Source organism: Takifugu rubripes, chromosome 1 (assembly GCF_901000725.2).
Source record: "Takifugu rubripes chromosome 1, fTakRub1.2, whole genome shotgun sequence".
NCBI classification, from domain to species: domain Eukaryota; kingdom Metazoa; phylum Chordata; class Actinopteri; order Tetraodontiformes; family Tetraodontidae; genus Takifugu; species Takifugu rubripes.
In genome coordinates this window covers 18,164,622-18,185,030 of record NC_042285.1, presented here as the reverse complement: position 1 = coordinate 18,185,030, position 20,409 = coordinate 18,164,622, and the positions used below count along the sequence as shown (strand labels likewise).

The following is a 20,409-nucleotide window of genomic DNA, read 5'->3' as shown; positions in this document are numbered from 1 at the left end:
CTGTCAGATCCAGAAAATCTTATCGTGTTTATTTTTTCCTCCCCGATTTCCCGGTTCACTGTAATTCCTCTTTTCTGCTTCCAAAGACCTCAGGGACACGTAGTGCCAGATCTGTGTCTAAGCCTTCAAAGGGCCCTTTTTATCTCCCCACTACAACCCGAGACCGCGCTGAGGGGCAAATGTAGCATAACTCAATTATTAATCTGGGTATTACACAGTTCCTAGTGACATAGTTGAATGAATATTGAACAGATTAGTGTAAAATGAAGCAGATTCTGGTGAGTTCTAGTGCTGAACTACGATGGACCTGTGCAGGTGTGTTCCAGTCAGAATGACTGTCAGTTGTAGGAATCGGTCGCCTCCTCCAGGTCGCGTCCACACAACCAGTAGGAGCTGGGATTTGATGTGAACTGGCCGATGAGGGCAGCACAGCATCCATTAGCAACCTCTTGTTGGCCACACACTCACGTACCCTCAGTGCTCCTGTAAAAATAACAGCTGTTTCCATCGGTGTGTACGCACCACAAGAACTTCATTCAAGTAGTTCCTACAGTTAAACCTACACACTCCAACACTGTAACATCCAACGTCAAGCAAACACAAAGAAGGTGCACCTGCTAGCTGAGGGGAGAGTCGCCATGGCACCGCCGGTGTGGCTGATTTTTAAAAAAAAAAACTTGTGTCTCAAACAGCTCCAGAGGGGAGGACCTCAAGTTTCAGTAGAACTATTTATTAAGGGTTCCTTATTCAAGTAAAATAACTTTTATTGTTCCAAACAAATCCTGTTTTTGCCAGGAGTTGCTCCTCATGTCATGTCAAGCAACAGTGGACAGGCATGGAAAGGTTATCCATCATTAACAGTTTGGTCTTTCTTCATTACTACTGTGTTAACTTCAATTATCTTTAGCTGTGGTTTCATATTTTAGCAAAACCGTTTAAATAATGACTCATAAGAGCATCTTTAATAATGGAAACTTATCTCCCATCTCAGATCGAGACTGAGTCATCAGATAATCCTGTCAGACTGTCATGTTGGCGTTTGCTAATCTGATCAGTGCTCACATGGGGCAGAGGCGTCACATTACTTTCAATCAGAGCAGCAGCACTCTAGGCTTCATATGAACACTTTTTAATTTAATATGGGGAAAAATATTGAAGTTTCCTCAGAACAGATAATACATAACTCACGTCTTTTGTGTGTGAAAAATCTCATTAGTTGTGACACCAAATGACCGAGAAGCTGCAGCAGAAGGGGAGACCTGGGCTTTATGCCGTGCATCCATCTCACATCCATCTCAGACTTTCATTTTCTATATCTGAGCCTTTGACCTGCAGTCAATGGAATCTCAAATGTGATCTGAAGACTTGTGGTCATATAAGAAAAAATGATGTGATATTCTGCTAGAGCATGTTATCAGATTATAAATACCCTCATCATATCCCATCATTATATAACTGCATAAATTAGGATCACATCCACCTCTATTCGATCAACCAGCTGCTGCAGGTTTGAGGATAAATGAGACTGCATGCTCATTAACGTGCCACGCTCTTAATGAAGCCAGAAAACATTAAATTAAACCTCACTCGGTGATTTATAAATGTTACCGATAAAACAAACCATGAGCGTGGTCCATTAGAGAGGAAGGATGTTCCAGAACAGCCAAGAAGCAGGACGTGATGCATTCAGGGACCAGAGAATGTTTCACATAGTGAAACAATTTACCAAGATGAGAGAGTCTTTTTAGGTCATAGTACAAGCTCTTAATAATGGATTATTCTGAATGATGAAAGTGTGGTTTGCAATAATGAGTGCCTCCTCTGTTGCAGACCCCAGCGTCACTCGCTACCACGTTCAGTGGCTGCCGGAGTACTGCAGCCACAACGAGACCCGGGGCCCAGAGAAATCGGTCACGCAGGTCAGTTCATACCCGTCTGCTCTGCTCGTGGTCTTTATCCGAGGACACTGGTGCTAAAAAACACCGCTCTAGAGAGGAAGCCACAACCGATGTGTGCTAAACAAATCCCAGGCCGGTGTGTTGAGCATTGTGACGCAGTCCTGCGGCGAGGCATGTGCCGGCCAAGAAAGCACGTTTACTCAAACAATGGTTCCCGGAATGGGGGATCATTCACCTCCAGCCACTCCAGTCACGCTCCTGAATCCAGCTTCCCTTTATGGTGCACTTGAGGCTGAAGTTTTGGGAGAGCCTGCGGAGTTAACGCTTGGGTTCAGGCTGATCGGTGATGGCAGAGACCTGGCTATTTACCACATTCCTTAGGACCCGGCATTCCGGTTGCTAAGAAATGTACATCTACTTTCTATAGATGAGTGGGATGGATTCCAGGCCTGTGCTTTCATGTGAGCTTCATTCACTTTTAATCAAAGCTGCAGCATATCAGAGAGAATATACAAGCGCTGTCCTCTCGGGGGACTGGCGATTAATGTAGGAAAGCTTTATTGCTATTGCAAAAGCCAAATCTCCTCACATATGCAGCATGTTGTTCATGTGCGGGGTGTTTTTGGTTAAATTGTACATGATTTGATTTTGGAAATTAGCGTAAATATAAAAACTGTTGCATGTCATTGGGGATTTACAAGCCATTGTCTTTCAAATTACACCAGATTTCACTTTGGTTGCTTCTTCTTAATCAGGACCTTTTGTTTTCCCACATATGGAAGGGATATAAAAAAAAGCCATTTATATTGTGAGTTGAATAGAAGAATAGCAGTCTAACCCCGACCATGTGGGTGATCAAAGTGCTCTTTTAATGTGGGGCATGTTTCTGAGGCCTTTAGTGGGAATGTGATCTGCCCCAGTGCTGTGTATTTAATTATCTCTGAAGCTCCATGGGACCTGACCTGGGTGACATGTCAAAGTCATCAAGGCTGAATAATGCATTTGTTGGCCCAGGAGAACTACATCAACCTGCCAGGCCTGCTGTTCTCCTGCAAGTATAAAGTCACCGTTCACATGCTCAAGTCCAAGAGACGCTCCAAGGACGAAAGCACCACCTTCCTCACCCCATCCTGCGCCACTATCAGGAGCAAGACCCACAGACACATCCCCTGCCCGGGGGAAGGAGGTGAGCGCTCCACTGTTTGACAAGAAAAGGGTAAAGGATCTGTATTAGTGCAGACACAGTAATCAGCCACCGCAGTACCTTTTAATCAGGACGATCATGATGAGTTAGACATTTTGGGAAATACATGGATCCACTTTCTTGCCAAGAGTATGATGGAAAGAGAGGCCCTGCTTTCTTGACTGTGTTGCAGATGCTCCAGCCAGCAGCTTGTTAGCTTAAAACAGCAAAAAAACAAAAAAGAAAAAAAAATCCTCTGGAAATAGCAGGAATGAGGTAACCTGGCTCTTTCTAAAGGTTACAACCCACAAACCAGCAGCCCTAAAGCTCACTAGTTGACACGTCATTTCTCATTTATCATCCATGTCACTGTGATGTCTCCAGTAAATGTGCCTGGAAGTTTAACACTTCACTTTTTGTGCATATTACATGGAGAACATGCTGTGCAGAGCATATCAAACATGCCATTAGAAGAGCTCTAGCAGGGCTCGTAGCTACAAAGGAGAGACTACAAAGACAACAGAGGTATTAATCTTCTCATCACACTCTTGGCAAGCGATCTAACTGACTTATTTCCCAAAACATTTAAGTGTTTTTCTGTCTAAACTCGCTGACTGAGGCTTCCGTTCTCCAAACAGCTCAAGGGCTCCCCAAGGTTCTGGCCAAACCAGAGAACTTGACAGCCTCCTTCTCTATCAGCGAGTCGAACATCACCGGCAGTTTCCTGTGGCGCGTCTCCAGGGTGGCTCCCCACCAGCGCATCACAGGCTTCCAGGTCACCTGGGCCGAGATCACCACCGAGAGCCGCCAGAACAGCCTGCCCAACAGCATCATCTCCCAGTCCCAGATTCTGCCTCCAGTAAGTCGGATTTAATTAAAACATCATTGATCTCCCCCCCCCCCCCCCCCCCCCTTCTCCTTTGACATGAGCATAAACGCTGCAGCTCCAGCACCGCAGGGATCAGGCTCTGCTATATATAGTCAGCCTTCAATTGTCTGCTGCAAGTGTTTCCTGTCTTCAGCATTTCATTTCGTCTGTCAGGGGTGGGGTGATGTCAGAGGTGGCCTCGGCGCAGAAGCCTGGCGATAAGCGCCGGCGCGTAGACGGCTGCAGCGATAGATCTGAGCGTCCCGCTGGAACTTCTCCTTTACCTTTTCATCTGCCTGCACGTCTCTCCCTTTCATCCTCTGTGAGCGCCCTGGAACAAAATAAAGAGCCCTCTTTGACGTAATCTTCTCCATCAACAATACGTTCAGCCTTCACCTCCCCGCCGCTCGAGCTGATCTATAAAAAAAAAAAAAAAACCCACCCACCGCCGTTATTATCAAGCTGGAAAGAGACGGAGAGCTTATGAAAACAGTCTCTGTTTTTGTCTGTCGTGGTCACAGGCAGCCGCGCGGCTGATAGCATCCTGGTTTACAGCCTGTTCACATTCACGTCCCGTCGATTTCAAAGGCCTGTTCTGCTGTGCGTCTACTGATATCTTGTCTAATGCCCCCCCCCCCCCCCCCGGCTCTGCAGGATCACAACATGCTTGTGGTTTCCAACCTGAGGCCCTCCACCTACTACCGGCTGGAGGTGCAAGTCATAACGACAGGAGGGGAAGGTCCTGCCACCGTCAAGAGCTTCCAGACCCCCAACATATTACCAGTCACTCAACACCGTGAGTAATAACTCCCTGTCAGCTGTTGCTATGGTTATCACCCTGATGAATCCTGGTATCACCCCTGCCTGTTGCTCAGTCGCGGCGGTGCGGCGCTGACAGTCCTGGTGATTTTATTTGTTTCCCGGAGACAGTCTGAGCATGAATACGGCTTTTTCTGTCTGCTTTATACGAGACTGGAGTCTGCAGCTGGTCCAGCACAAAGACTGGGAACGGAGGGAAAGCTAGCCTGGCTCTGCGCTGGTAACAAAATCCACCCACTGGCACCTGTATCGCTCAAGAAATGACGTGTTGCGTGGAAACTACTCGGAGCCAAGAAATAGGCTGGCATCAAACTCTGCTGAAAAACACCATTTTAAACTTTTACACCGAAAGCAAACCAACACAGTTCTCACAGCTATTATGGGCTGTGCAAATATTCCTCTATCTGGCTTTAATTACATTAAGCTCCCTGCTGCATTTTAGCATCGTTCCCTTTTACGCGGTTGGACTGCTTTGGCTTTGCCGCTTCCAGTGCATGAAAAACGCTGCAAACTCGGAACGCTACCTGCACGTCACCAAGCTAAATGTTAGTGGAATTTTGTGCAGCTCTTGACATTTAAGAGCTGCTGCCTAAAAGTCAGCGTATTTTTAACAGAAAGTTTCTTTACACATTTTGAGTTCAGCTTTTTCTCTGGGAGACAGATGGAGCCCAGTAAGCAGCAAAAGCCTCTCTGCCAGCCACAGAACACGGGCACCATTAGCAACACCCAACTTAACTTCACTCAATACTTTTAATCAGAAAAGTGCGGTAAATTGGTGCATTCGTTTCCTGGTGGTCGGTGATTAATAAAACCTGATTGCAGATTGAACTGTTTGCACAGATTTTTCCTCTCCACTTGATCCATTTCGAAGCCTGTAGAACAAAAACTGCTTGTTTTGGCTGCTTCAACTTCAACTCCTCCCGCCTCGTCCTTACGTTGATAAAATGGCGTTACTCATTGTTTCTCTTTATTTTTATATTTATAATCTTTTTATGATCTTTTGCACAATAACTGTAGTTTAATGCAGAACTTTGATATACAATAATAATGAGCAGCAGGGTCCCGCTCAAGGTTTCTTCCTGATAAATCGGAGTTCCTTCTGCCACTGCTGCTCAGGCTGTGGAAGCTGGAGGAATCGAGTTGAGTTGACTTCAGGGGGATTCCACACGGTTACAAGATTATTCAGATTAGGATTTCGGGCAAAGATATTGTGGTTTCTGCAGAAGATGAAGGATTTTCTTCCATCCCCTTTTGGGAGGGTGGGGGTCTCCAAGTTAATTAAAGGACACAGACCCCCCTACTAGTGCCCCCTGTAATTTGAACTGTGCTTACCTCACAGGGCTGTTATCTCGCTGAGTTCTGTTTGTCTGCTGAATTTCTTTGAAATCTTATATAAATATTAAAAAACATTTGAATCTCCCAAACTGCTAAGGGGCAAATGGATGGGGGGGAGTCATATAAAGGTTTATTTCTAAACAGTAATCCATTATTCACTGGCTCCGTCCACTTTTTGGCTGCGCATATTAAAGAAATGTGTCTTTGTTGCAGGACCCAGACTCCGGCAGCACCACGCTCACCAGCAGAAGCCCACAGTAGAGAGACACTGAAGCTGCACGGTGAGGCAAACCCAGCGGGGAGCAGCACCAGCGGCTCCCTGCTCCTGTCTGCCAGGGAAGGAACGTGTGGATCCAAATACTAACACAGCGCACCCGACCATGAACTGACCTCCTGCTCGTGAGCTCTGGGTCCATCCACTCCGGGCTGCCCCCAACACGCGTCACCAGGCTGGTCCTTCTGTACAGTCAAACCTACTCGGCCTCAGTCAGCACACAGTTTAGCCCCCCCCCCCACCTTCAGGAAGTCTGTAAAAACGTTGAACCGCACTGTCCTCAGCAAGATATCGACTACAGAGATGAGCAGCTCGTGCTATGAAAATATTGCACACCTGAAAAAAAAGATGTGACGACATGTTAGATCTGTAAAACAACTGTTTGTTCACCACGTGAGAAAAGTAGAACTCCATCTATTTATTTTGTGTTACCCATTAAAGAGGCGCTTAGGCAATAAACCAGTACTGCTAATGTAACAAAAGTCATTGTTGTCTAACCCCGAATATTTCATAGTACGCCGCATGTAGTACGTTTGAGTTCGAGCTGTAAATGAATCCCCCTGCTTCAAATTGAAAGCTCGTAATGGTTTTGCATGACAAGCGTTAGCCTTCCGTTGGCATGATATGACATCTGTGTTACCTCTTTACATTATGTTAGCAATATTCCATTAACAGATTAACAAAGAATTATATTGGGAGTAATACGTAATGTCTATTAATGAAATTATAACTCGTGTGGAAATGAATTGTACATGTTCTTGGCTGTAGAAATATTTGTTGTGGAGCAGTCAGTGAATGTCTATATTTATTTATGTGTGTGTTACAAAGTTTGGTTTGGATGTGTGTGAATGTTTGTTTTCCTTTGGTTTGTTTGTTATTTTTTGTGCGTGCTTTAGTCTCAAGTTTTTGAACCAGTAAAAGGACAAAAAAAACAAAACAACAATCTTGTAAAGACATTTTGTAAAAATGGAATTGTAAATACAGCCTTGTTATGTTACATGTTATTTTTCCATGGTAGAAACTGTACAAAATGCTAAGTAATAAAATAATCCCTAACCAGTGCTGCTTGTTTGTTTTAATGGAGCCGCCGGGAGGAGTCAATAGACAACTGTTTAGCAGCGTGGAGTATTTGGCCCTCGCTGCTGCTTATTTTGGCTGTAACCCCCTCCACCCCCCCCACCCCAACGGTGGGACTGTGCTCAGCAGCCCCCGACGCTGGCGCTGCGTGTGCAAATAAACAGGTCATCTGGTTTTTGCAGCCTGGGTGCGTTTGGCATGGCTGAGGTCGGACACCCCTCCACAGAGAGCTTCTCACAGCTCCGGCGTGTTGGAGGAGCATTAAATCCCTCCTCTGCTCTGCTGCCTCTGAGTCCCATTAAAAAAAAAAAGTGGAATTGTCACAGAATGAGGGAAAAGTGTTTGAATGAAAACCTGAAGCTGATGTTTACTCATGCTGGGACTCTTCTATTTTTAGCAGCCAGAATAAGGTTTTAATCACTGCGCTTATTTCATTTTTTATTTTGTGGGAGTGGGAAAAAAAAAGGTTTCTCTAGTAGACAAATACATGTTTGCTCTGTGGTGCATCCGGATCTGCCGTCAGAGCTGCAGTGCCCATGTCTGATTCTGAAATGAGCTCTATGTTTGTCTATGAGATATCCCAGAATCACGTCTCCGGCCTGCAGCAGCTAATTGTGTGTCCTTGTTTTTCACACGCTCAGACTCTTCGGAGAGTCACAGCTCTGCTCGCCGCTTCTCAGGGACGTTGTTTATGTACAGTTCTATTATGTCGCGGGAGATTAGTTCCTCTTGGTCTGCGCACGCTAATCCCTCTCCCTTTCCTGGAGGGCGAGGGCCAGTGCTCAGCCAATGTCCCTTTCTGTGTGAGCGGGCCCGGCCCCTCGTCCCTTTCAGCCCGTCACAGCTCCTGTCTGCAGCCAGCAAATACCACGGCCCTCGAGTGTGAAAACCTCAAAACAAAACGGCCTCCAAAAGAGCCTTTTGAGACGTGCTGCAAGATGTCCAAGTCTCAGAGGGCATAAAGGAACGGGAAAGAAATGCTGGGGCTGAAAAGCAGGCGAGCCGTCGCTACAAAAGCCTCTGGGATGCCCAAAGGTCATTGAGGACTTGGTCACCGTGCACCGTGTCTGGCATCAAGTCTGCATCACTGAATGATTCCCATCGCCAGGTTAACCTGCCTGCAGCGTAAAATGAACGCTCATGTCATTGGAACTGCGTGCTGGTTCCGGTGGAGCCTGAGAACAAAGACAGGGCCTGTTGCCGGCCGCCCCCTGACCTCGACGCATCCTTCCTGCAGATTAATGACGCGGCGAGCACACGTGAGACGCATTTCAAGCTCATCGATCGGCAGCAGAAGCGGGGCAGCCGAGCCCATTACTCTGTAGGAGGTGGGTGGACTGTAGGTTCTGGTGAGAGGTCCAATCCTTTGAAGGATGAGACGCAAAGCCAAGAAGGGGTGACGAGCGTAACCCCAAGAACGTTCGCTCTCGTGAGTTTTGGGTCATTGAGATCATGGGGCCGTCGCTCAGATCACTCCCACGTGCACCGCCTCCACCGGCGCTTGTAGCCCCCCTATAAGATGAGATGGAATATCATGTCTATAAGATTGATGAGCCCCCCCCGCCTCTATTAGGAAAGGCCGTGGTGCTTTAATGCCCCGGCATGGTGAGAAACCTGACCTTGCCCTGGGCAGTGGCATGTTTCTGCTTAGGCTCTGGTGAGCGGGACCAGGCAGGGGACACATGAAAGGAGCTCTCTGTCAGATGTTCAGTCCAAGTCTAATGAAGACCAGAAGACAGGAACCGACCTGAGAACATGCGCGCCCGCCTCAGACGAGCGCTAGAGGTACGGCGGCGTCGACAGGCTCCCCGTTCTTCTGCTGGTTGAAGTAAAAAAGCTCCATAAGAACGTCCAAAAAAAAGAAAAACATCTGAGGACGGAGACGTTCGGTGTTTGTTTTCTCATTCAGTCAGTTGGGCAGAAATTGCTCCACAGGGAAACCTGATTTTCTCGCGTCTCTCGTGCCCGGAAAAGCAAACTTTGCCGTTGAAGCGTGGGTGAGGTGGGAGATTCACCGTTTTAGGTCGAAGCAATCAGCAAATGTGCGTTTTTCCCACGGAACACCATCATCTGACGGGAACCGTGTCAGCAGCTCACACCCCACTGCAATCAAAGCCCTGTAATAACTTGAATCTCTTCATCTTTATTAACGCTGACGTCGCGTCAGAGAGCAGCGATTTACATCTGAGTTCATCTCGATGTAAACCCGACGTAAACGGGAGGACTGAATCACGTCTCCCAAGAATCGGAGATGAAGACACACCGCACCTCCTGATCCCAGTGAGAACCTATGAAAACACGTGGGGGGACCTTCTCAGGAGTTCAGCCCTTTCGTGTATTCCTAATCAGGGTCAAAGGGGGTCTGGGCCAAGCGGATGTGGCTCACGGGTCCACCACAGGACACACACACACCATACACACACTATACCCTCTCACGTTAAAGCAATTTAGTCACACTGATTTGGACGTTGGTAGAAAAACAGAGAAAACACACACCAGGACAACACGTGACGTCTACATGGGCCTCAGATAGTGTTTTTCTACCAAATTAAATTAACCCTTGTGTAATGTTCATATTATTAAAATTGTTATGTTAAAATACTGAACAGATGTTTACCTTATCCCAATTACAAGCAGTATAAACAATGTGGTTAATATTTGCCCTTTACCTTTGTTAGGTCACATTTATAACTTATTATTTAAAACATCATAAAGAAAATCAATTAAAATCAAGATATGAGTGGAAACAAATCTACAAGTGAAGCACGACTTTTATTTCTTTGAACTTGAAATTTAACCCATTCAGGTGCACAACACAAGCTGGGTCCCAGCTTTTATGCAAGGTTGAGCCATTTCAGACTGGTACTTGCACCTAAAAAGCTTAGAATTAAGTAAGTCGGGGTGTTAAAAAAAAAAAAATTCTGTTTTTATTATGAAATGAAGAAAATGTAACACATCCAGTGACAAAAGGTAAAGACACACTTTCAGATCCGGCTGCTGAAGCTGTTTTTGTTAGCAAAGCACCGTGAAAGATGGTGCGTTAAACCCAGGACCAGTAATTGCTCCCTGTTTGAAAGACTTTATGGCTGGGGTCAAAGGTGAGTGAGAGGTCCAGTATGTTTATGTTTACACAGCAAACATCACCAGAGGAACCATTATCCAGAGCCCTCTTTGAAAACCAAACTTCCCTCTCCAGGAGCAAAGAGATCAGTCCAGAAAAGCACCGTCCACCCGGGTAATAGCTGCTTATAATCCCCTCTGATTAGCGTTAATCCCCTTAATGCCCCTTCCTGGCAATAAACACCCGCTGACCCGAGTGACCTGGCTAATGAATTAAATTAGGAAGTTTACATCTCTTCCCTGTGTTGAATCCAGCGTTTATAAATGTCCCGAACGCTTTGCAGGAAAGTTTGGGAACGTTTCTTTGCTGCTGTCAGCGTCTTTAGTGCCACTTCCCCGGGGCGTGATTTGTGAAGGGGGCAACTTTCCGTCTTGAGTTCTTCTCTCCTCTGAAGTCAGTGTGCGGGGTCAGTCGCCCAGCCTCGGAGGTGAGCCAAAGTTCACAGGTCACCGCGTAGCCGGGAGGGCGGACGGCAGAACCCAGGACCCCGAGACAAGGGAAAGGGGTCACAGGTCAGGAATCCAGAAGAGAGGATGATGAAAAATTCAGAGGGGGAGAGAAGCAGAACGTCCTTCTGTTCTCCCGCCGCCGTAGACCTGGGCGGCGTGCAGGTTCAGTGACTGACTGATGATGATGAGAGGACACCTCTGCCAGGGTGGCAGCCAGCGCACGAGTGGAAACGTCTGAATTATTTGCCGACATCATGTTTCAGCACCTCTGCCCCCTCATTAGGCTGCAGTGGAGCTGAGCGAGAGGAAAGAGCAGCGAAAACTCTTCCCAGGCTCGATCACACGCGTTAGCATCTAGCACGCGGTTAGCTTTCCTTATCAGAGGGAGAGGTGCCGTCTGATCTGGGACATCTGGCTCAGACTTTAGTGATGGACACATTAAAAGAGTCAGAGCTAATTACTCTGCATGGGGGAGGGGGGGGGGGGGGGGGGGGGGGTCTTCACAAAACTAGAAATGATCCACGACCGGGAGCATGAAATCGATTCCAGTGTAAAAGAACAGCTTATATAAGCTTGTATAGAACAGCCACTGTCAGCAGATCCTGAAGCTGACATATGTGGGTTATAGTTCCTTATTTTAACATATTAAACACGTTTAACCCCCCCAACACACAGACACACACACACACACACACACACGCACACACACACACTTCCTCCCTTGATGATCATACAAACCACTGACGGCGGTGTTGACCAGCAGGTCAGTAGTGCCCGTGGCGTACATGAGAATCTGGACATACTTAAGTCCATGAGTTTTGTATGGATGTGTGTGTGTGTGTGTGTGTGTGCATGAATGTTGATGCAGTGGGCAGCTGGCTTTCATTTGAAAAACACGATGTCAAACAGGGGGCCTGACTGGTGAAAGTCAACCGCTCCTGATCTCTGGACATCGGCGACTCTGGGAGCGCGCACGAGCTGCTGCACACATGCCCGAGGCCACGACTGACACCCAAACCACGCTGCACCGGCCCCTCGTGGACCCATTGGGAGGCGGGCCCACGTCGCCGCGTCAGGCCGAGGTGTGAACATCAATACATCAAATACTCGTCATGATCATAGAGGAACTTTCATTTCATGTCAGTGACAAACTCATATCAGAGTTTCTTCAATATCTTTGCAACACAATCAGTAATCAAGTCCTAACGAGTCTTTAATGGTCTTTAATGACTCTCACAGTGTGGAGGATACGTCGTAAAACCGTGACTACTTGTGCGTAGATGGAGGACCGTGGTGATCGATGGTCCGGCCTGCTCAGTTATCTCAGGCTGATTCAGCATTTTAGGGCAGCAGAGTTTAAATGATGATCTGAAAACGTAAAGTCTGGATTATGATGTAGCGCTCTGGGCGCAGCATTAACGGTTCCATTCGTGTGGAGGTGCTGAGAGCGCCGACGATTTAAACGTGCTGAGGGAATTCGGCGATCCGCCGCGATTCCGCGCCTGCTCGGTCCGCAACATGTTTACGACACTCGGGGGGGAAATGTGGTATCCATGTTAGGAAGGTTGGAAGGACGACCTTCTCCCTTTTCCACACTTTGATGGGACGTGGCTGCGGAACACGTCCCACCAGCGTGATGGACGGCATTAGCGGCTACTTATCGGATATTTTTTTTGGGTCGCAATCTGCTTCTGATCACCCGTGATGGAGGGCCAGAGCACATTTTCCAGGCTGAGTTCAGCCCCATTCCTTCACGCTGACATGTGAAGGCCACACCAGCATATTTTAAAGTGCTTGCGGTTAAATGAATTGACGCAAGAGCTGGTGATGAATGCATCATCATCATCATCATCATCATCATCATCATCATCATCATCATCATCATCATCATCATCATCGCCACCATCATTATTTGTTTGGAGCAGGACCTCTGCTGCTGCAGCACCTTTTAGAGAGGCCACTTTGTGTCCCGGATGTGTCCTCGTCGTCTCCCCCCCGGCTCTTCTCGGAACTGCGGCCCGATGCTGCCAACACCCTTCAGATGCTCCAGAGACAATGAAAGATGGTGCAGGCGTGACGGGAAGCAACTTTCCTGATCTTAAAGTCTTGTGTCAGCCAGTTTTTAAATAGACTGGTTGAAAAATGGCAGTAATTCGATTAAAACGGACTGACAGCTCGTTGCGTTACTGTCAGCGCGCCAGTGGGGAAAGAGTGTTTTTGATTTCTCCTGAGGAGAATGCTTCACCTCCCCGGCAGTTCCTTTCATATGGGGCAGAGCTTTTCATCTGCTGCTCCGAGCGGCGCTCCTAATGCGTTGCAGATTCCCTTCAGCCCCGACAACATTTTATCATCATCTGCTTAGCGATTCTCCACAGTGCGTTTCAATTAATCTCATGTAGGAGCAAACTTATCAGGCTTTGATACGGAGTCAAACTAATAACAGATATACACCGTCTGTGGGAACGTCCATTGATAAAGAAGCTGAAGGTTCTTTGGATGATTGAGGCTCTGATTATCCTCACACACTATCAATTATCCACATCATGAAACACTCCATCAATGCATTTCACAACTGTCACAGGAACGTTGCAGCTCTGGCAATGAAACCCTCTAATCACTTATGCAGAGATGAGGGGGGAAAAAACCTTGTACAAAGTAAAGGAACGCTTTCGGAAAGCTCGCCTGCTCGGTTTTCGAGCTGAAAGATGAGAAGACTGATAAGACTCTGTCTACATCTGAAGCTGCTGCTGGCAAGTGACATGTTCACCACGGAGGCTACAGATAGAACATCCTGCTAAACCGCAGCTTGTTTTAACATCTCAGTCTTTCTGAGGATTTAAGCATTGCAATATTCACAAGCCTGTGAGCAGTGTTTCAGAGTCAGGGCCCGGGGCTTCCATCCAGGCCCTCGTACACTAATATCTACAAGACTGGGTCATGATTCAATCATCCCTGGTTGTCTGATCCAGCCCTGATTGAAGAATATGAAACCTTTTGTCTTCTGTGTTTCTAATGTGATCAAACTAGGAATGGCATGAATGACAATATGATGGAGCTTTTTTTTAAAAACAATCTGATTTGTTGGTTGGGTTTAATCTGCATTCCAAAACATTCAGCTGCTCATATTTCTTCACGGCTAATTTGTCATGAGACCTCTGATGATGGTCTGCTGACCGATAAGTGTTTGGCCATCAAATCGGGCAGTTCTGAATTCTGGCTGGTGTTTGGCTCAGCTGCTGCAGTCTTCAGAGAACTTTATGCTAAGCTAAGCTAATCATCGCTTGCAGAGAGACTCATTTGGCTAATGTGGAGCTTGCACTTATCAAAGTGCTGTGTTCAGCATATTGGTTGGTCATCCATCGCCTTCATTTCTGCGCCTTCAGACCAGTTCAGATGTTTGCTGATGGCTGCAACATTCTGACCCTCAATTAACTCAATCAGCGAGGCCAAATCAAGAACCGGAAACCACAGAAAGAAAGATAACACAAACTACAGACATTATTTTAACTAATCACAAAAGTAGCTTGCTTTAGTAGTCCTCTGGGCCCGGCTGCAGGTCTGTCTTTTATAGAAGAGCGGTGCTGCCTGCCAAAAATAGCACTCTGGCTGATGCGTCTGGCTCTTGTTAGCGGGGGACAGGTTTGTGTCAAGCGCGGCCTTTCCGCCGGCCTGGGCCACGTTGCGGTTCCAGAGACCTGGGGGACGATCAGAGCTGCTGGGTAACGCACCTCAGATCACCTGAGCCACTGCCAGCGTGGATCATCATGGCCGAGAGCTGCCAGGATGCCTTTGAGCAGGTGTCCGGAAACATCGTTGCTTATTTCATTTGCTCCTTTTTGACACTAGCGTGCAGATGATTGTATATGCAAACGTCCACCACCCCTCCCCCCACCCCACACCCCCCTCCTCGGCTCTCTTTCGTGCATTCTCTTGTTCTTCTCCTACAAAAGAAACAGTGTGAGCCTCTGGCATTTATCAAGGATGAAACGTGTTCGGGGGGAGAAGCTGCCTTTGAGTTTGAGCCTATTCAACGTGCTTTATGAGAAAATATTGAATTGCATTAAACTTTCATAACTATTTTTTTTCCTTTCACAAGAAAGAGGATTATATTTCTCTGCCGCAATTTTTCTTCTGTATCCTGATCCACGCTGGGTTGGGTAAAACCTCTTTTCTGACTCTCTTCCAAGTGCAGTGTCACTGAATAAACATCCCGTGAATGCCCCTCCCGAAGGTTCTGCTCACCATCCAGGGGCTGTTTTTAATGCACTCATTGTCCACATGGCTGCTGATGCCACAGGCAGAATTCTTCCTCTCATTAGAAGCTGCTGTCGGCTGAGCAGCTCAGATATGAGGTCAGTAATTGAATCGATTGGCTTTTGATTGATGTTTAGAGGAAGCCTTATCCAATTTAAATATTCATGGTTCTGTCGCCTGCAGGGAATCCAAACCTGTGCACAACAACAGCGGCAGCAGGGTTCTTCTCGTCTGCTTCTCATTACAGCGAACACACTCCTTTTGGAGCTTCCATCCCTCCCGCATTCCTGCTGCACTCAGCTCCGCCTAACGGACAGTATTTGGCCCGAGCACGTGGAATGAAAGGACAGATTTCCCACCATCTTGGTGCTTTTGGGCAGTAAACATGACTGAAAGCATGGCTGAGGGCGCAGATGAAAGCTCTCTGCTGCAGAGTGCGGAATGAAAGCAACTCTGAAGGGGTTTTTTTTTTGGATCTAGCTGGTGTTACAGGTGTTTGGGCTCCAGTCCCAACAAACGCCCATGGCCCTCCAGCAAAATCCCGCTTGAAACGTGTCAATCACAACACGTGTGTCGCCGAGCGCCGAAGGCTCCCCTCTCTGCTGTGCTCAGTCCCTGAAACACGAGTGTTATACGTGATTTACTCTGTGGCTTTTAGGACTTGGAACAAATCCCTCGGATGCTAACACAGGAGGAATGCCTTTAAACTTCATATCAAATGGACCTAAACACTTCTTTCTGTCCGCATTAGCGTGCGATGACATCCAAACCATGAACAGCTGCTCGAAAAGCTAAATCTGAACTAAGACTGATAACCTGCCGGGGAGAGGAGTGCGATTGTTCCTCGGGCGGTAATGCGGAGCAGGTGGCAGCGAAACGTGGCAGCGAGTTCAAAGTGGTCAATTAGAAAAACGCTGCATATTTTGACCGCGGGCAAACTCAGCAGAAAGTAGAAAATGTCGACCTGGCGCTGGAAAGCAAGTGTCTCACAGACAGGACTCATTAGAGGTGGTGAAAGCTGCCCGCAAATCAAACACGCTGTGTTTTCCAGGGAAACACCTCCTGACCGGAGTAAAAGGGATGCCTCATTAGTGCCATAAAATCCCCCCACAATGCCAGGTATGGAATCCTGGATGCCTCAGCTATTTCAATTGCTCGTAGGACCTGGCTCTCCATCTGACTGTCAGCTCGCAGCGGCGTGAAAAAGTATCCAACATGGCCCCAAAGTTAAAGGGGAAAGAAACTGTTTGAAATAATTCCGGCCTCTCTAAAGCCAACGAACACAGACACAATCTGCGCCGGGACGAGGGCGGCCATCTTTAGGTAAACAGAGACCCGCGAGTCGTCCGTGTCGCCAGCGTTCTCCGTGCGAAATATCTCCTTTCTCTCCACAAACACGTCTTCAGTTGAGGATTTAATTAAGCAGGGTTGAGAGTTTGTTTGAGGAGTACCGGGAAGCAGCACAGTAATAAGAGCCAGAGCCAGAGAGCCAAAGAGCATGCTGCTAAACACACAGCTCACATTTCCCTTGTCTCGTTTTCTTTTTATCTGCGTGGCCATTGTGAGTAATTCGTCTGCACATTTTAATTTATGGAGTCTGTAGGTAGGAGGCCAGCACATTCCTGCCTGTTGTTGTTGTTGTTGGAAGAGGTGGGACCTTGAGAAACAAAAGGCTAAAGTGCTTCCATTCTTCTGTCTGTCTTAAATAAAGACCTCCTAAAAGCAGCGATACCCAGCTCCGATTGTTATATAATAAGCCTTTTCTGCGTTTGCAGCTGTTCGCGGGACCAGTCGACCCGGAGAAACGTGCCAGTTGATTCCCAGCAGCGTCTGAAGTGAGAGACAAAGTGGAATAAAGGATAATATCCCCAGGGTCCCATTTAGAATTTGGGAAAATAAACATTTTCCAAGCCTGGTCTTGTGCAGCTGATGCTGTACGTATGGGTCTGGGAAAAGAGCCAGTCGCATTTCTGCAATCTAATTAAAATGATAGGTACCGAGGAGATGAGTAACCATGATTTCATCTCAGCCGTGTTGACTGTAGACGCAGCTGAAAAGTTTCCTTCAGTGTTGTGAACGTAAAAATGAAAACTCTTGGAATATTTAAGCAACAATATTTACTATTACTGCCTTTTTCTGTTTAATCACAAGGTACAATTAAGAGGCGTTTTGAGGCTTTTTGTTAATGGCTGTTTATCATGAAATGTTGGAAATGTTGAAATGGAGGAACGAATGAGTCAGATGTTGTTATCATTTCCAAATTCTGTAGATTTGTGCCATAAAATCTTATCAGTGGGGACAAAGATGACATAAAACTCACTTCCAAAAGCTTCTTTTTAAAATGACAGACTTGTGCGTTGGCTTTTTTTTTCTTTCCAAGACAGGAAAAAAAAGTCTCTCATGACAGAACGCATTTTTTAAACTCTTTTTCCAAAGCCCGCATTTCAACCGCTCACAGCGTCCCGTGCACACAGTCCTGATTTATTACTTAATTTCACAATCCAGGGACAAATTGGTCTCCTCAAAAATGCACCAACGTGGCCGAGAAGCTTCACATTAGAGGGAAATAAATCCCTGGTGTTGCCACACGGCAGAACGTGGGCACGCCGCTCCGACCACAGCGCTGCGGGCTTTTTTAAATACAAACAGTCTCAAACACGGTTGCTAATTTGGTGACACAAACACAGAAACCTGCAGTGTGGTTGCGTTTGAGACGGCTGCGACACGTGACCCGGGGGGCGGACGGGTCGTCCCATCAGGCACGAGGCACAAAAGCATTGTGAGGAGAAACCGCCGGTCGTGCCAGAACACTCGTAAAGAGGCATGAAATGGCAAGGCCTCGTCTTCACATCTTGAGGAATAATCACTCCCTTCTGGGTGTATTTATGAGGGCAGAGGGGCCTGAGCTATGACGCCTGTACAATAGGAAGAAGCGGACAGAGCTGATCCCAGCCTTGGACTCTCCCAGAAAAGGACATGCCTGAAGTGTCTTGGCACTTTGGTCATTTCCAAACCACACACACAGAGCGAGGACTGGGTTTGACCCAGTCCGATGCTGAGCGAACTCATTCTATCAGCAATAGACAGAAGTGAAAAACACGCTGTTTTTATAGCTTTTACGAAATCACAGATAAGACTGCAAATATCATGAATGGGTTCGACCGTGTGAAAATATTGGGCGCTTGGAGTGAAGAGGAGGCAGAGGTGGTGAGAGGGGACTTCAGGTCCTCTGGGTCTCCAACACCAACCACCGGAAAGCTTGTTCCGATCGGAGCCAAGCTCGGGGCCGAAGAGTCTGGACACCACACAACACGCAATCGGCCCTCAAAGCAGCACGGAGCACATGTTTTTGTGAGAGCGGGGGGAGGATTTCCAAACTTGTGAATGGAGAGGCACAGCTTTGTGACCAGTGTCGGGAGTGAAGTGAAGGTTCTCGAGAACAATAATAATCCAGTTGCTGTTTCGCATTTATTTGTGGCAGCGCGCCTCTTTCAAGTTGCCTGACGTCTCTGTTAGAGATTTATTTTTATTGGGATTTTTAAAAGATGCTGTAAAATAAGACGTCAGTTGAGCAAAAGTGACCAAAAGTGATGGATACACAGTTGATTCACTCAATGGATCAAACCAACAGAAGGCATAAAACTGATTTAAAGAAGAAAAAAAACCCAATTGTTCCATTTGTTTGCAGGTGATTTTGGCACTCGGGTGTTTAAGGGTTCTCGTACCTGACAGAAGTTTATGCGGCTCTCATATTGTGCTATTGTCTGTTTCACTGTTGCCAAAATAGCACATTATGAGTGGAATTATCAGACATAATGGAGTGCAAATTGACGGCACTTGATTCATAATGAGCGGGCAGAGACGTGATCAGACATGAACGGGCTGAAAGGTTCTTGAGTTTATTGTTTATGGGCGTGGGTGAGGGCGTGGCCGCCCCTCCGCCGTCTCCCCCGGTGCTGTTTGCAGACTGATTCCACCGCCCTGTCTCCCACGGAGCTCATCACCACGCAGTTTATCTTCCCTGGCTCGGCTCACTCATCGCTGCGCTGTTTTCTCAGCCACAGCGGCGGCCCATAAACGCTCGCTCGTACCCTCGGCCCAGTACCCTCAGCGCTCGCTCCGCCTCTGCCCTCCAGTTGTTTTTGTAAAGTGCTTCAGCTCATTCTGATCCTACACACAGCTTTGACTTCATTTCTCAGGAGGAGACGGTCGTGGATGATGAGACTCTAGGAAATATAAGATTTCAGATTTCATGACCAACTGATCCTTTCAGTTGTTTAGATTTGATATTGTTGGGGTCACAAATCTGCCATCACATCGTCCTTGACTAGTTTGTTGTATTTTTTAACCAGATTGGAGGAGACCACCAAGTTTATTCACAGAAATGGTTTGGCCCATGAAGAGGTTGACAGCTGGACAGGTTGGAACATCTCCCCATCAGGTTACTTTAGGTTTAGAAAACCAGTTCAGCATTGATTTGGCTCCAAAAACCAAATGTGTCACACACTCTGGTTTGGTTTCTATCTGATTTCATTCATTTTTAATGTAATTGAACGTCATAAATACGTCAGAGTTCAAGATTCAAGATGTACTTTATTCATCCCCGTAGCGAAATTGAATTGTAGTAGCAGCCTAACGTGGATTAATATAACTGTCTAGGTTTTGTATTTACAAAGTTTAGAAATAGAATAAATACATACAAATAAGATTAGAACGTTATAAGCATATATACAGCATATATTCTAAGCATATATATATATATATAATATATAATCTACATAATATAATATATACATATTATAAGCATTATAAGCATATATACATAAATATATAATATATATACCTAACAACATAAACATTAGACAATTATTGATGTTGAGTGGGTTTGGATGAATTATAGAGTCTGATGGTGGACGGCAGGAATGACTTCCTGTCCCGTTCCTTAGAGCAGCGAGGCTGCAGGAGTCTGCTGCTGAAGCTGCTCCTCAGTTTGTCCACTGTGTTATGGAGGGGGTGGGAGGGGCTGTCCATGATTGTCCGCAGTTTCAACACCATCCTGTCCCTCACCACCTCGTCCAAATTTGCAAGTCTACAGCCAACAACAGACCCTGCCTTTTTGATGAGTTTGTTG

The 20,409-nt window shown here is 46.7% G+C and overlaps 2 protein-coding genes across 10 annotated transcripts in view; one reads left to right on the top strand and one right to left on the bottom strand.

Moving 5' to 3' along the window:
- Positions 1-7,438, top strand: part of anos1 (anosmin 1) — a 38,539-nt gene extending 31,101 nt beyond the window's left edge. The window contains exons 10-14 of the mRNA XM_003961816.3: positions 1,831-1,919; positions 2,913-3,084; positions 3,720-3,940; positions 4,604-4,745; positions 6,317-7,438. Of these exons, the coding sequence (XP_003961865.1) occupies positions 1,831-1,919; positions 2,913-3,084; positions 3,720-3,940; positions 4,604-4,745; positions 6,317-6,375 (683 nt within the window). The 3' untranslated portion in view covers positions 6,376-7,438. The remainder of the gene's footprint in view (positions 1-1,830; positions 1,920-2,912; positions 3,085-3,719; positions 3,941-4,603; positions 4,746-6,316) is intronic.
- Positions 1-20,409, bottom strand: part of LOC105418387 (ABC transporter F family member 4-like) — a 239,284-nt gene that overhangs the window by 183,245 nt on the left and 35,630 nt on the right. The window lies entirely within an intron of this gene.